Source organism: Ahaetulla prasina, chromosome 3 (assembly GCF_028640845.1).
Source record: "Ahaetulla prasina isolate Xishuangbanna chromosome 3, ASM2864084v1, whole genome shotgun sequence".
Taxonomy (NCBI): domain Eukaryota; kingdom Metazoa; phylum Chordata; class Lepidosauria; order Squamata; family Colubridae; genus Ahaetulla; species Ahaetulla prasina.
The window spans coordinates 112,691,311-112,708,652 of NC_080541.1; the positions used below are offsets into that span (position 1 = coordinate 112,691,311).

Here is a 17,342-nt window from a genome sequence, read left to right on the forward strand (position 1 = left end):
ACTAAAAAGTATCAAATAGCTTATGAGTGATGGTAGGGAATGTATTGTATTTGTGTATTTGTTTAAAAGGGGAAAGGAGAGTTAAGGGATCAATGAGGGAGAAGGGATTATGTGTTATGGTCTTTGTAGTATTTTGGCATTTGTTTGTTAGATGTTATACCCTGTATTTTACTCTGGGAAGTCTCTGGGGGGAAGGGGGGAGGGGGAAGGGGGGGGGGAATTTTAAAAATTTGTTTGTTGTAAAACTTTTTCAATAAAAATATATATTTTTTTATATAATGGAAACATAACAATAGAACATAATCAAACTAGTGCCTTAGATTTTTAAAAAGCTGATTTTAACAAACTTAGAAATAGGTTGGGAAGGATTCCATGGATGAAAATCATAAAGGGGAAAACAACTCAAGAAGTTTGGGAAATTATAAAATATGATTATAAAAGCCCAGTCCAGCCCAATATTACTGAAAAAGAAGATCAAGATTACACAAACTCTCTGATAAACAAAGTCAAAAAAGATAAGTACAAAAAATAGAAAGAGAGACATAATTAAGGCAGAATACCAACAAATAGTGCAAACTTGCAAAGATGAAGTCAGGAAAGCTAAGACTAAGAGTTAAATAAGACTTGCAACAAATGTCAAAAATAGTAAAAGTTTCTTTCAACATGAAAAACAAGAAAAAAAGTCAAGGAAACAATCAGTCCACTAATGAGAGAAGATGGCAAGGAAGTAACAGGCAATAGAGAGAAAGCAGAACTACTTAATACATTCTTTGCATCTATCTTGGTTTGGTTTTGCAACCCAACAAGACAGACACAGACTTCAGAGGATAATTAGAACTGCAGAAAAAACAATGGCTTCCATTGAGGACCTGTATACTGCACGAGTCAAAAAGAGGGCTGTGAAAATATCTACAGACCCCTCACATCCTGGACATAAACTGTTTCAACTCCTACCCTCAAAAGGATGCTATAGAACACTGCACACCAGAACAACTAGACACAAGAACAGTTTTTCCCCAAACGCCATCGCTCTGCTAAACAAATAATTCCCTCAACACTGTCAAACTATTTACTATATCTGCACTACTATTAATCTTTTCAACTGTTCCCATCACCCATCTCTTATGACTATAACTTTGTTGCTTGTATCCTTACGATTTATACTGTAATTGATTGTTTCCTGATTGCTTAATTGTATCCTATGACTATCATTAAGTGTTGTAAGTGTTGTATCTTATGACACCGATCCTGCACAGGCTGCACTGGCTACCTGTGCTTTTCCGAGTGCACTTCAAGGTGTTGGTTACCACCTTTAAAGCGCTCCATGGCATAGGACCGGGATATCTTCGGGACCGCCTTCTGTTACCACATGCCTCCCACCGGCCGGTACGCTCCCATAGAGAGGGTCTTCTCAGGGTGCCGTCAGCCAAACAGTGTAGGCTGGCGACCCCCAGGGGGAGAGCCTTCTCAGTGGGGGCACCTACCCTCTGGAATGAGCTTCCCCCAGGACTTCGACAACTTCCTGACCTCCGGACCTTTCGCCGCGAGCTGAAGACATATCTATTCTTCCGGGCAGGACTGGCTTAAATAGGGTTTTTAAACATGGATTTTATTGGGGTTTATCTTATATTTTGTATTGTATTTTAAATTTAGGCTATATTGAATAAGTTTTTTAAATAGTGTTTTTATTGTAATGTATTGTATTATTTTATCTGCCTGTTCACCGCCCTGAGTCCTTCGGGAGAAGGGTGGTATAAAAATTTAATAATAATAATAATAATACACACACACACACACACACACACACACACATAATAATAATAATAATAATTATTATTATTATTATTATTATTATTATTATTATTATTATTATTATTATTATCTTGATGAATGTATCTTTTCTTTTATGTACACTGAGAGCATATGCACCAAGATACACCTTGTGTGTCCAATCACACTTGGCCAATAATTCTATTCTATTCTTCTATTGTATCTTCAAGCAAAAAGATAATACAGCCCATCCTACCAAAAACAACTGTAAAAGACAGACTAGGAATTAAATTAAATTAAATTAAGCAAGAAAATGATAAAAGAACACCTGTCTGCTCTAGACAAGTTCAAATCACTGGGACTTGATGGATTACATCCCAGAGTTCTGAAGGAGCTGGCAGACATGATCTCATTGAACCATATCTTTCAAAGACCCTGGAGCACATACAGGTAGTCCTCGGCTTATAACTACAATTAAATCAAAAATTTCTATAGTTAGCAAGAACACTTATTAAGTGTGTTTTGCCCCATTTTACAATCTTTCTTGCCATAGTTGTTAAGTGAATCACTGCAGTTTTTAGTAACATGGACGTTAAGTGAATCTGGTTTCTTCATTGACTTTGATTGTCAGAAAGTCACAAAATGTGACTTTCACAAAAGGACACTGCAAAAAAATACATGCTAACTTGCCAACTTCCAACTTTTGATCATGTGACCATGGGGATACTGCAACAGTCATAAATTTGAAAAATGGTCATTGTCACTTTTTTCAGTGCCATTGTAACTTCAAATAATCAGTAAACAAATCACTGTAAATTGAAGAATACCTGTATCATACAGGATAAATTTTCCTAAAGATAAATATTACAAGGTTTTTCATATTGCAGAGGAGTTGAATAAAACATATCATTAACTCAATAGGCATCCAAGAAGAAAGTGTACATGTTGTACAATCTCCAGCCGGATCGTTCTGTGACAGGAGGAGCTTGGTATAGTGACCAAGACTTCGAATCTGAATTTGTAGAGGTGCTAAATCAACAGTGTTTTAAATTTCTTCAAACTAAGGTAAATGATTCATATATGTAATTTGCATACATTCTTTCCCTTTTCTTTCCCCTCTTACAAGAGGGAATTACGAGGGAGTAAGTAGTTACTCAATGGGGAATACCCACAGAAGCATTTTGGTAGTACTGGCAGCACTGGGAGCTGTGGGTGTGCGACACAAAAAGCCCAGTTTGTTCCCCATTGTGTGCGTACTGATTCTCTTTTAATTCCTTCATCTCCAATCTCTCTGCTGTGCAAAGAGGGAAAAATAAGAAAAAATGGATCAGTTACAACAAGACAATGTATCCTAACTAATTGTAATGGCAATAGTTACCATTCTGTACTTAATACGGTTTCTCTAAAGCTATCCAACTTTTACTGCAGACCACTGAAACAAGTCTCTTAAGATTTCCAGTTCCTACGTTTATCAAATTTGTAGATTCTTTTTAGCTGGATGTTTTTAAACTCATACTGTATATAAATTTTATAGAGCAAGGAGTTGGACGGTATTAATGATCCTTTCTAACTATGATTTTGTAATTCTTCAGAGTATTCAAATTGGATCTTGCCTCTTATATTGGATGCTATGATGCCTGTGACTCTTTTAATTGATTTTTTCCTGAACAGTTTGAGTACATTAAAGCTATTCCTAAGGAAAGGATTCCTGGGATGTAACTAAAAAGGCAGATGTTTCATGTAGTGATCCCACAAGCTGGTTAGGCACCTACATTTAATATGGCAGATGTGGTACTTTATGTGGCAGAAAAAAAGACCAGAGTCTACAGAGAATTCTAATTTACATGTTTGAATTTCTTAACATTCTGCTTTCCAGAATACATTATACTATCTAACTAGCTTTTGATAGCACTGAAAATCTCAGCATTTCATGTAGTTTCTATTCCAATATTTGTGTCATTTCAACTTTATTAGCTAACTCAATTATTGAATAAAATTAAATCATGAGATAACAAATCACTTTGTGCTTCTATTCTCTGAAGAAAGTTACAAGCACTTTTCTGAAGGAAAAAAATAGGCAAGTTTTATCTCCTGGTAATTAAATTATTGTTAGGCATCATTGTGACTAGACTATGGATGAAAAATAATTTTTCAAAATTCATTTTTTTAAAGTTTACAGTATTTGTTTTTAAAAAGGAACTTATTAATGTTGAAGAAGTCAATGAAGTGCAGCAAAGGGAAGCCACAGAGACATTTGTTAAAGGTTAATTATTTTGATGCCAAGAAATGCTTCCTTAAAGCACTGTATGAATAGCTTACTTGCAAACATCTTTGAATGAATACCAGCTAAAATATCCTCATCTGCTGATATAGGTGGCTTCTCTACTACATCTTTTTTTTCATTGGTATTATCTTGTAGGCTGAAGCAGCTCGAGAAACTAAGCAGAATCCCATGATACAAAGAAATAGCTCATTCGCATCTTCTCATGAGGTGTGGAAATATATCAGTGAGCTAGGTATCAGTAAGGTAAGACCATTTGTGTATTAGTTTTTCATTTTGTATTTAAGGAACAATATTGTGTCTTGCAAAATAATAGGCATTTTCTTTTCTTTTTTGTATTTGTAGATCATGTGGAAGTCCACCTTTAGTTGAACTGCATTAATACAGTGGTCATTTTAAGGGGACTTAAGCTGCTGCTATTGGTCCTAACTCATTTCATGGTTCTAAAGGGTGTCTGAATGATGGTCAATTTTTACCAATCGCTTTCAGGATCCATTTTTAAAAATAATCAATTGGATTATAAATGCATTTGAATATTATTTATTAAAAATTAGATTCTTTTTTTTAGATTTTATCCACAGAAATATGGAAAGAAAGAAAGAAAGAAAGAAAAAGAAAAGTATTTTTTTTCCTGTAAGCAATAGCAGTCTGGGTTCAAGCAAGACTTTTAAAATGTATAGCTTCAGAATGTACCTAGAAGAAATGCTTGATTATTGGGTTTAACAATTACTTTTAATAATAATTGAATATAAAACAGATTTCAGTTTTGGAGAAAATTAAGATTAAACCTGATAGAAAAAAATATGGACATATTTTTTCACGGGCATATTTTTTAATAGTATTGGATGGCCTCTTTGCAGCATATCATGCAAAAATAATTCTGAATTAGATGCAGCAGATGAGTTTTATGATCCACTTGATTTAAAGCACTTTTTCTTTTTTCTTTTTTTGCTAGAATAGACTTAAACTCTGTTTTTGACTGAACTGCGTTTCCTTTTTAAAATGGAGCCTACCTCTGGCAATTTTACTCCTCTTTCTTGTTTTTATTTATTTATATTTTTTATTTCTAAACTGTCTATCTCCCTCAGAGGGATCTTGCATAGTCTATGTAATTGGAAAGCAATTGTCTTTCTCCATAGTATGGCGATGGGAGGTGCCATTTGGGTTATTCCAGTCTCTAGCTCTATGGTCTCTGAGTTGAAAGAAAAACTTCTGAGGATCCGCCTCCTTGGTGACGTTCCCCAGCATTTTTCAACTCAGCCTCAGCTATGGTCGATTAATTTTTATCTCCAGAGCTTTAGAGCTGAATTATATTATTCCCTGGATATCCTTTTCTTATTTTGGATTTTGGTTCTCTTTCCGTTCCTTTCAGGTAAAGGTTGTTTCTTTTATCTTGATTTTTCTTGGATCTATGATTGTTGCTTGCAGCTAGGGAGGACTCTCCATTGATATGGATTGGAGCTGGGGGGTTGCCCTTTCCGACGCCTCCCACCCTCCCCTTTCCTCTCAGGTACCGGACTGGTAACTCTGGGGGGTGCTGCAGGGGTTTGCTTTCACCCCAAAGGTTGCAGCTGGCCTCCATTGTCTCGGAGCGCCCTGAGCCACGCTAGCCTCTAGGAGCCTTGGCGCGGCTGCATTTTACTCAGGAGTGTTTTTTTTTTTGGCGCCAATTAGCTGTGGAGCATGTTTGTTGCTTACAGCTGGGGGCTGTTTTTCAAGTTTGTCGGCCACGCCAGCCTCTTGCAGCCTGGGCTTGAGCCATTTTATTGCTTCCTGGATTTTTGTCCCAGGAAAGAACTGTGGCAGAGCCGCTGGGCTGCCCTAGCCTTTCTTAGCCTAGTGCAGCCCTGGGAAGGAATTGAGCGCCCCTTTTCCCCGCGCTTTACAAATGCGGCTTCCTGTCTGGGCGGCTTTGTTCCCCCGGCATTGCTTTGTGGCCACAGGGCTGGCAGGGCTATCTGCATTGGGGGATGGGAGCCCTGGTAATTTTCCAGCCCTTTGTTTTGTGCCTGCGGGCTAGCTTTGCAGGAAGAGCCTGATATCTACAAGTGATCTGCAAGATTCCAGTTGGTCTGCATCGTGGAGATCAGGCTTGTATATTTTCTTTTCTATCCTGTCTGTTTGCAAATAGAAAGAGAAACTGGACTTGGGAGTTGGTCATTTGGCAAATAGTTTGTCCTGCCTTTGTGGATTACAGAGGCTTCTGGCCTAATATCTAACTTACCATGGGAGACTCTGATAGGCAGGCTGCATTTTCTGCAGAGGGTTCTTGGTCACCTCAACCAGATAGAGGGGGCAGAGCACCAGTCAAGCCTAGAACAGCCAGCCTTGCTGCAACTGCTAAGATTTGTACCAGGACCAATGTCCGTGCTGGCACATCCAAGGCTGAAGAAAAGACTGACTGGGCACGACAGAAAGCCATGGATAGAGAGTTTGCCAAGGCTTCAGCAGAGTTTTTACCTCAGGCCCCTTCAGACTCTGCCATTTCTGAACATCAGATGGCTTCTCCAACCCCAGATTTGCCTCCTCAGCAGGATCTGAGCATACCATTTCAACCTGCAGTTACCAGACCCTGGTCACCTGACACCCTCACTGACCCTCTCCCTCGGCCTGGGACTTCTGGGGCACCACTTAGGGCCCCTGAGGCAACATGGACTCCCACCACTGCGGGACTCCACCAAGGGGAAGTGGGAGAACAAGACATGCCACAGTTTATGAAGAGGTGGCTTGAGCAGGCCATTAAGTGAGGCATTGCCAAGGAAAGGTGCCAGCAGTCTCAACCAACTGCCCACTTGTATTCTTTGGGGCAGGGAGAGGCCTCTCAGAGACTTTTGTCTCCAGTGATGGAGTACCAGGAACTTGTGTCTCCTGCTCCCTCTGAAATTAGTTATTACGATGTGGAGTGGCAAGGTGAAGAGGATTTTTCTGTACCAGAGCAAGATGCCCGACCAAAACCTCCCTTCAAGGGTCTATTCAATCCTGCCTTTCTGAAACCTTTGTTAGCAAAGGCTCGGGCTACAGCACGTATGGATCAGGCACCTGCAGCTTCTGGGTCCACTTTAGATAGCGGGGAACAGGATGATTTCCTGTTCACTGAGCAGGCGGTGGAGGCAGATACCATTCCTATCCCTAAGATGTTTTTGGACTTAATACAAAGGTAGTGGACCTCACTGGCTACAGCTTCCAGGCCTACTGGGTTGGAGAATCAACTTTTTGGAGTGGAGGCAGCCTTACTGAAGTTACTGGACATTCCCAAGGTGGCTACTCCGGTGGCTGCTCTGACCTCTTCTTCTGTTTTGCCACCTGATGCTGAGGACACCTTGAGGGCAGAGGAAAAGAGAGAGGAGACGGCCCTGCGCAGGGCTCATCTGGCAGATTCCTGGGCTATTAGAGCCTCTACAGCAGCTTCCTTCCTTACTAGAGTGTCAGTTCGATGGTTGCGACTTCAGTCTCACTTAGCGCCGGATGATATACGTGCTCATCAGGATCTCTCCAAGATTTTAGCTGCTGCAGAGTACACCGCGGACGCAACCTTGGCCTCTGCCAAATTTTCTGCCAGGGCCATGGTGGCATCTGTCACTGCTAGACGTCTGCTTTGGCTACGACACTGGCGCATGGATGCCAAGCATAAATGGAAACTGGCTTCTGCCCCATTTGAAGGGGAACATTTATTTGGCCAGTCTCTGGATCCTTTATTAATCGAAACCAGAGACAAGAGGAAGGTGCTTCCATCTCAGAGTAGGCGGGGCAATTTCCGTCAGTCACCCTACTATAGGCGGCCCTCCTTCTGTCGGGGGGGGGGGGCTGGGCCTAGCTTTCCCCGACAACAACGACCCTTCCAGTCACGGTCAGGTTACCAGACCGAGAGATCTTCCTTTGCTAGAGGTAGACAACTGCCATCAAGCCAGCCCTTCAGGGGCAACAGTGGGAGAGGAGCTCGTCGTTCCAAGTGACGACTGGCTCCAGGCTCCTATTGGGGGCAGGCTGGGTCTGTTTGCGGACCGTTGGGATGACCTAACAACAGATACCTGGGTCAGGGAGACAGTGCAAGCAGGACTCTCCCTCGAATTTCTCTCCCCTCCTCTGAGGCTTTTCCTCCGTTGCCCACTTTCTCGAGACCCAGTCAAACGGGGACTCATGGAGTCAGCTATTCAGCATTTGCTGGATATTCGGGCCATTCAGCCGGTTCCGCTGGAGCAACGGGGGCGGGGGTTTTATTCAATATTGTTCATTGTTCCAAAGGCCTCGGGGGGGTGGAGACCAATTCTCAATTTGAAGGGACTGAACTATTACATCAGATACAGGAGGTTCAAAACTCCCTGCATTCTATCTTAGCGGGGATCAGGGAGGGGGACTTCCTAGCTTCCATAGATCTCACAGAAGCGTACTTCCATGTACCTATCAGTCCAGACCATCGTCAGTACCTGAGATTTTGTTATGCCGGCCGGCATTTCCAATACAGGGCCCTTCCGTTCGGATTGGCTTCGGCCCCTCGGACGTTTACCAAGATTTTATCTGTCCTGACGGCATACCTCAGGTCCATCCCTATCAGGATCCAGTGTTACCTGGATGACCTTCTCATCCAGGCATCATCCCAGCAGCTAGCAGAACAAGACTTAGCTACAACCTTAGGTGCTCTGAGGGATCATGGATTCTCCGTGAATTTGAAAAAATGTCAGGTCATACCTTCTACAAGGTTAGTGCACCTAGGGGCCCTGATAGACACTCAGGCGGGTCAGGTGTTCCTATCCCAGGAGCGGCAGGAGAGCATATGGACCTTAATTCAGCTGATTCGGCAGGACCAGACGGTACCAGTAGCCCAATTGTCACAACTGTTAGGGAAAATGATCTCCTGCTTGGCCATAGTTCCTTGGGCAAGGTTCCATGCTTGACCACTCCAGTGGTTCTTGCTTCCCTTTCAGAGGGCGGGCACCAGTTCCTCGAAGGCTCGGGTCAGGGTGCCGCCACGAGTGCTGCTCTCTCTCTCTTGGTGGGAGTCGGAAGCCATCAGGAGGGGATGTTTTTTCAGGGAACCTTGCAGAGTAACGGTGACATCGGATGCCAGCCTCTTTGGTTGGGGAGGACATTGCGGGTCCCAGGTGGCCCAGGGACGTTGGACTTGGCTGGAGCTCGATCAACAGATCAACTGGCTGGAGCTGCGGGCTGCGTGTCTGTCTCTTCAGGCTTTTCTGCCACTGGTGAGGGGGAGACATGTTCTTCTTCTCACAGACAATACAACAACGAAAGCCCATGTCAACAGGCAAGGCGGGACTCGATCACGTTCATTGATGCTGAAGGCGGAGGCACTTTGCCAATGGGCAGAGACTCATCTGTTGTCCCTGATAGCGGGCTATATTGCCGGGACGGACAACATCAGGGCAGACTGGCTGAGTCGGGCCTCAGTGGATCCATCAGAGTGGAGGCTCCATCCCAGCCTATTCGCAGCCCTCGTCGACCGGTTCAGCCAGCCGGTAATCGATCTTTTCACATCCCCAACGAACACTCACCTTCCCCGGTTCCTGTCACGATTCCCAGCCCCGGGAGCAGAGGGGGTGGACGCTCTGAGGACCCCATGGCCCAGGGGCCTCTTGTATGCTTTCCCTCCTCTACCATTGATCCCGGCTGTCATCAGGAAGGTGCTGTTGGAGAGAGCAGAGATACTATTGGTAGCTCCTCATTGGCCCAGGAGGCCATGGTTCGCCGACCTAGTTGGCCTATCAGTGGCCAAGCCCTGGAGGATTCCCCCGGACATTGTCTCCCTCAGTCAAGGACCGGTGCTTCATCCCGAGCCCCAGCGGCTCCAGTTGACCGTTTAGCAATTGAGCGGAGGCTCTTGAAACGGGAGGGGTTTTCTTTTAGGGCCATCCCTACGATGCAGGCGGCCAGGCGGCCTTCGACCACGCGCATTTACAACGCCACATGGACCACCTTTGCAGAGTGGTGTAGTTCAAGAAATTGGGATCCTACTTCCGCCTCGGTGGCGGAGGTGATAGAGTTTTTACAGGATGGCCTTAAGCAGGGGCTTTCTCCTAATACCTTGAGGAGGCAGGTGGCTGCACTGGGTTCCGTTTTGCCATTTGGGGACTGGGGCTCCCTCGCTCACCATCCAAGGGTGCGTACCTTTCTGCGTGGGGCTTCTAATCTTTGCCCTCCTATGCTGCACCGTTATCCAACTTGGGACCTTACTAAGGTTTTGCAGGCATTGACCAAGGCCCCATTTGAACCATTGAGGGAAGCCAGTCTCCGACTTCTATCATGTAAGGTTGTTTTCCTTGTGGCCATCATGTCTGCCCGACGGATATCAGAGTTGGCGGCTTTATCGGTGAGGAAGGACCTGTGTATCTTTCATTCCAACAGGGTGGTCCTGTGGCTGGACCCTGCCTTTCTACCAAAAGTCAACTCCTCGTTTCACTGAGCACAGGAGTTGGTCCTGCCGGACTTCTGTCCAAGGCCTCGCCATGCCTTGGAGCAGACCTGGCATATGTTGGATGTTAGGCGGGCCCTCCATATTTATATCTTCATTTCAGAAGACTGAATCCCTGTTTGTTTCCTATCAACCGTCAACTCTTGGCCACAGGGTGACATCATCCACAGTGGGGCGTTGGCTTAGGTCATGTATAGCACGTGCTTACGAGCTTCAAGCTCTTCCGGTGCCTCAGGGGATAACGGCCCATTCTACTCGCAGTGCAGCTACAACGGCAGCATGGGCTACCCAGGCTTCGGTTGAGGAGATTTGTAGGGCAGCTACATGGACTTCTCCATCTCCCTTCATACGTCACTATAGACTGGATGTGTATGCCTTGGCAGAGCCTGCCTTTGGGCGGTGGGTCTTGCAGAAAGTCCATGAAGAGTCAGGGTCGTCGGCCCAGACCAGTTCCCACCCGTAGTGCTCATCAGTCTTTGGTATATCCCCAAATGGCGCCTCCAATCGCCACACTATGGAGAAGGGACGTTGGTCTTAATGTGATACGTCCTTTCTCATAGGGGCGATGAGAGGCGCCAGTCCCACCCTGTTTCGGTCAGGTCCAACTCCCGTGTGGGTGTGGGGGTGTTTCCTGTTTTTCTAATTTTCAGCTGGATCACTTCGGCTTCATTGTCAAATGCTGGGGAACATCACCAGGGAGGCGGATCCTCAGAAGTTTTTCTTTCAACTCAGAGACCATAGATATAGAGACTGGAATAACCCAAATGGCGCTTCCCATCGCCCCTATGAGAAAGGACGTATCACGGTAAGACCAACGTCCCTTACGACATTTCTTGATAACTTAACTAATAAGTTAATTCTTTCATGCTGAAATCATGCTGAAGTTCCAGTTGGATTTAAAAAAAACAGTTCTGTTCAATTAAGCATTAGTTGTGTTATAGAAGCATTTACAATAGTCTCTTGTCAAGCATCAGTATACTCCTTTTCTTAAAGAATTCTTACTTGAGCTTTTTTAATTCTTTAGGTGGAATTGTCAATGGAGGACATAGAAACCATTTTAAATACCTTAATATATGATGGAAAAGTAGAAATGACCATTATTGCTGCAAAGGAAGCATCATCAGGGAGTGTAGATGGGCACATGAAACTCTACAGGGCTATCAATCCAGTTATACAACCCACTGGGTTGATACGGATACCTTGCGGACTTTGTCCAGTAAGTATTCCTCAGGTATAATATATTGAGATCAGATGTTTTACTAATGTGACTAATTAAAATTTATCTATATATCAGTCATTCAAATTAGACTTCAGAATACAGGTAGTCTTCATCTTACTTCATTTAGTGTCTGTGCAAAGTTATAGCAGCACTGGAAAAACTGGCATATGATCAGTTTTCTCACTTACGACTGTTGCAACATCCCCCTGTTTATGTGAGCAGCATCTTCATGGTCATGTGATCAAAATTCAGATGCTTGGCAACTGACTCATATTTGAAGAAAGAAAAACAGGTAGCGAAAAGCCCCAAGTAGAATAAGAAGAGACAGGGAGCGAGCGAGCGAGAGAGATACACACATACACACACACACACACACACACACACAAAGACATAGAGACACACACAAAGAGAAAGAGATGAAGAAAGAGGATGATGAGAAGAAGAGAGAGAGGGAGATAAGAGAAAAAGAGATGGGAGAAAGAGATGGGAGGGAGGAAGAGGGAGACAGAAAAAAAGAAAGATGAGAAAAGAGAGAAAGAAATGAGAGGGGATGGGAGGGAGGGAGGGAGAGAAGAGAGAAAAAGATGAGAGAGAGATAAGGGAGGGAGGGAAAGGAGACAGAAAAGAGAAAGATGAAAGAGAAAGAGATGAAGAAAGAGGATGATGAGAAGAAGAGAGAGAGATAAGAGAAAGAGATGGGAGAAAGAGAGGGGAGGGAGGAAGAGGGAGACAGAAAAAAAGAAAGATGAGAAAAGAGAGAAAGAAATGAGAGGGGATGGGAGGGAGGGAGGGAGAGAAGAGAGAAAAAGATGAGAGAGAGATAAGGGAGGGAGGGAAAGGGAGACAGAAAAAGAGAAAGATGAAAGAGAAAGAGAAATGAGAGATGGATGGGAGGGAGAGGGAGATAGAGAGGGAAATAGCAAGAAAAAGAAAGACATGAGAGAAAGAAAGGTAGAGAAAGAAAAAGAGAAAGAGATAAGTAGAAAGAGATGAGAGGGAGGGGGAGGGGGAGAGAAAGAGAGAGGGAGATACCTATTTCCCATAGAAAAGAAAACAAGGGGAGCCACAAAATCTGGGTGGCTGGGGATCATGTGACTGGGTGGGAATGAGTGACATCAAGTTGGCCACACCAACCCAGGTTTTGTGGCTCCTGGTGTTTTGTTTTCTAGGCCCTAGTGGCATTTTGAGTGTTTAAGGTTGCAGACCCCTGGTCTAGTCTAATGAAAAGAAGGACTGGGGTGACTTGATAGCATATCAAATCTAATATATATCAAATCATATCAAATCATATCTAAGGAGCTGCCACAAAGAAGACAGGGTCAATTTATTCTCCAAAGCACTTGAATACAGGACAAGAAACAATGGATGGAAACTAATCAAGAAGAGATCCATCTGTTGTGACCCATCAGACATGGACGCTGAGGAAGTTGGGGAGGAACCTGGGCCAGTTCTGGAGTCTGGGGAAGGCTCTGATGGATGCATTGCGTCGGAAGCAGAGATAGAGCCATCCGACATTTCCCAGTCACTGAAAGCCTTCGGAGGCTGAGATAAGTGGGGTGGAAGAACAGCTGGTGCCTGTTCCAGATGCATGAATGTGCAGAGCTTTGAGGAGAGGAGATCATCTGAGGACCAGGAGTCAATTCAGGTAGCAAGGCACGCGTGGATGCTGAATGGTCCCTCCCTGGCTGGGGAATAAATAGAAGGCAAAGGGGAGTGGTAGTTGCGGGAGACAACCGTTTGGATTTCTGTTGGAAGATTTGCTCATTGTGGTTCATACCTCAGAGACTCTTTGCCAGAATTGAATTTACAGCTTTGCGGCTGAAAGTTCCTGGCTGTCAATTATCCCAAGGAACTGATATGTTCTGTATTTCAGTTAACCCTTGGAAGGATTATTGCCTGGACTTTTTGATGTGTGAATGAACACCATCCGAGAAATAAAAAAATTCCTGACAGTTGCCTTCAGAAGTTGTGGGTGCTTGATCACTAGAGGTTTTTAAGAAACCAGATATAGGGTTTCCTGCTTGAGCAGATGGTTGGATTTGAAAACTTCCAAATCCTTTCTAATTCTGTTATTCTATATGATTTGATGATGACCTAGATGACCTGAATGAGTTTTACTGCAGGTTTGAAAGGAAACTACAGCCACCTATCTCCACAACCCCCATCTCAGACACACCAACAACAGCCAAGCCTCCTACAACTGACCCCATTTCATTGGGTTCACAACCCCTAGTGATCACAGAAAAGGAAGTGCAGGACCTATTTCACAGACAAAAGCCAGGAAAAGCTCCAGGCCCAGACAAGATAACTCCTTCTTGCTTAAAAGTCTGTGCTGACCAATTGGCCCCCATCTTCACCATATTTTCAATAAATCACTAGAGATGTGCTATGTTCCTTCTTGCTTCAAACGCTCTACCATCATCCCAGTGCCGAAGAAGCCCACCATCAAGGAACTGAATGACTACAGACCAGTTGCTCTAACATCTGTAGTCATGAAAACCTTTGAAAGGCTAGTGCTTTCCTACCTGGAAACCATCACGAATCCGCTCTTAGACCCCTTGCAATTTGCATACCGAGCAAATAGATCAACAGATGATGCTGTTAATATGGCTCTGCACTACATCCTACAACATCTTGAGTCTCCAAAGACCTATGCAAGGGTCCTTTTTGTAGACTTTAGTTCAGCATTCAATACCATCATTCCAGACATTCTTCTAACTAAGCTAAACCAGCTACAGGTACCGGAACAGACTTGTAAGTGGATCACAAGCTTCCTAACAAACAGAAAGCAGCAGGTGAAGCTAAGCAAGATCACATCAAATACCTGTACAATTAGCACAGGGGCCCCCCAAGGCTGTGTGCTCTCCCCACTTCTCTTCTCTCTGTATACCAATGACTGCATCTCCAATGATCCATTTGTTAAGCTACTGAAGTTCGCAGATGACACAACAGTGATTGGTCTCATTCGAGACAATGACGAATCCGCATATAGACGAGAGGTCGAACGACTAGCCTTGTGGTGCAACCAAAACAATCTGGAACTGAACACACTCAAAACCGTAGAAATGGTGGTAGACTTTAGGAAAAACCCTTCCATACTTCCACCTCTCACAATACTTGACAACACAGTATCAACAGTAGAAACCTTCAAATTTCTGGGTTCTATCATATCGCAAGATCTCAAATGGACAGCTTACATCAAAAACATCATTAAAAAAGGACAACAAAGAATGTTCTTTCTGCGCCAACTCAGTAAGCTCAAACTGCCCAAGGAGCTGCTGATCCAATTCTACAGAGGAATTATTGAGTCTGTCATTTGCACCTCTATAACTGTCTGGTTCGGTTCTGCAACCCAACAAGAAAAACACAGACTTCAGAGGATAATTAGAACTGCAGAAAAAATAATTGCTACCAACTTGCCTTCCATTGAGGACCTGTATACTGCACGAATCAAGAAGAGGGCCGTGAAAATATTTGCAGATCCCTCGCATCCTGGACATAAACTGTTTCAACTCCTACCCTCAAAACGACGCTATAGAGCACTGCACACCAGAACAACTAGACACAAGAACAGTTTTTTCCCGAAGGCCATCACTCTGCTAAACAAATAATTCCCTCAACACTGTCAGACTATTTACTGAATCTGCACTACTATTAATCGTTTCATAATTCCCATCACCAATCTCTTTCCACTTATGACTGTATGACTATAACTTGTTGCTGGCAATCCTTATGATTTATATTGATATATTGATCATCAATTGTGTTGTAAATGTTGTACCTTGATGAACGTATCTTTTCTTTTATGTACACTGAGAGCATATGCACCAAGACAAATTCCTTGTGTGTCCAATCACACTTGGCCAATAAAATTCTATTCTATTCTATTCTATTCTATTCTATTCTATTTGGGTGTGTTCATGGATTCATAGATTCTCTGAGTTGCAGCTAGCACTACTCTACACTTACAGAGTTTTGAGGTAAGGTTACTTGTATATAAATTCTTCACAGAATTGTTTGCAAATATCGGTTGATACAATTTAATTGATCAAATAATGTATCATATTTGTATCTTATTCCCTTCCTAGGTTTTTGATGATTGCCATGAAGGTGGAGAAGTATCTCCTGCAAACTGTATTTACATGATGGAATGGCTAGAATTTTAGGAATCAAATGAAGAAATTGGCTCTGAAACTTTAAACCAGATGAATCAAACTTTTTAATAGAAAACTGCTTGGGCACTGGGTTGATACTTTTGAAAAAATTGACTGCCCCGCCATGTGCTAAATGAACTGCTGTAGGATTGAATCTATATTCCTTCTTCCAAGATACATAGTAAGATACATAGGGATACAATGAAAGAGAGCTTTAAGAGACAAATTAAATTTTGGCTAAGAGTATTATTTTGCTGTGCTGAATAAAATGAACCTGTGAGTTGCAACTGAATCCTGCATTATGTGTTATTAGAAGAATCTTTAGTTCACTATTTCATGGAACTGAAAAGCAGGGTTGCAGTACATCCAGATGTGAAAAAATTGTTAAAATAACAAGAGAATTTTCAAAAGTGGCAATGCTTTCTATATGTTAGTGGAACATAGTGGAAATTGGAGTTGGTGCTATATTCAGTAATATAAATGTTTTTACTTTAATATTGATTTCTTGAAAATTTATTAAAATGTAAAACCAATCCTGTTTGTTTAACAAAAACTATAGAATTTGTTATCTGGAAATGTCAGAACCTGTCATATTTCTCTCAAACTGATTATATGCTGCTGCCAAAATCAGTCAGAAACTATGTTTTGAAGCAGTTTTAAAAACAATAAACCTTGCTATTTCTGCATGCAAAGCTCTCTCAGTAAGATATGCAGTAGCTGCATCTGGACCTAGAAAGGTTATGCTTTACAATACTTTACACATGGATATCCTCTGTGTCTATAATTAAGTGTAGCTCATGAAAAAATCAAAGAGATGACGTAGAGATGGCTGGAATGTGCTTTTGTTTTGACTGAAGTACGATTCCCTTGCTGCAGCTGCGAGGCTCGGTTCCCCATCTCCCTGCCTATGGCAACTTGAGAGCAGATCAGGAATGCAAGTTGACATTCGACTTCCTTCACTTCCCAAATACAACCTGTGCAAAGCAAAAATACTTATGAGTACAGGTATTTATTTCAGGGGTGCTAACCTCCCCCAGGTTTTGTTGGGTTGTCTTCATGGAATTTAGCTATGAGGCAGTCAGCCTGGATGTCTCTGCTCTTTACCCAAGACGCCTCTGATAGGGGCCATTTAATACCATTTGATTAGGTATTGGAGTTATCTCCTGTGCCACTTCGAGTCAAGGATGCATTGCACTTCATAATGGGTTTGGCCCAGGGGTGAAATCTAAAATTTTTTGCCACCAGTTCTGTGGATGTGGCTTGGTGTGTGTGACTTAGTGGGCGTGTGATTGGGTGGGCATGGCCAACATGATATCATTCATGTCACTCTTCTCTCTCTCATACACACACACAAGCACACACCTGGTCTGAGCAGTGGCTGCAGCGGGACCTGAGGTGGAGGGGAAGGCAAGGGGCCTGGGGTACCACTGGCAAGCCCCCATGGAAGGCAGGCAAGCATGGCAGGGCTTCAGGGAAGGGAGTAAGCTGCCCCCA

General features: G+C 43.3%; 1 protein-coding gene across 3 annotated transcripts in view; it reads left to right on the forward strand.

The window, feature by feature from the left end:
• Positions 1-16,140, forward strand: part of POLR3F (RNA polymerase III subunit F) — a 140,898-nt gene extending 124,758 nt beyond the window's left edge. Inside the window, exons 6-9 of one of the 3 annotated variants that reach the window (XM_058174622.1) lie at positions 2,692-2,835; positions 4,190-4,297; positions 11,500-11,691; positions 15,783-16,140. In XM_058174622.1, the coding sequence (XP_058030605.1) occupies positions 2,692-2,835; positions 4,190-4,297; positions 11,500-11,691; positions 15,783-15,860 (522 nt within the window). In that variant the 3' untranslated portion in view covers positions 15,861-16,140. Of the gene's footprint in view, positions 1-2,691; positions 2,836-4,189; positions 4,298-11,499; positions 11,692-13,817; positions 13,944-15,782 lie in introns of those variants that run through there. The other 2 variants (XM_058174623.1, XM_058174624.1) reach the window with 2 other exon arrangements.
• Positions 16,141-17,342: the final 1,202 nt, after the last annotated feature.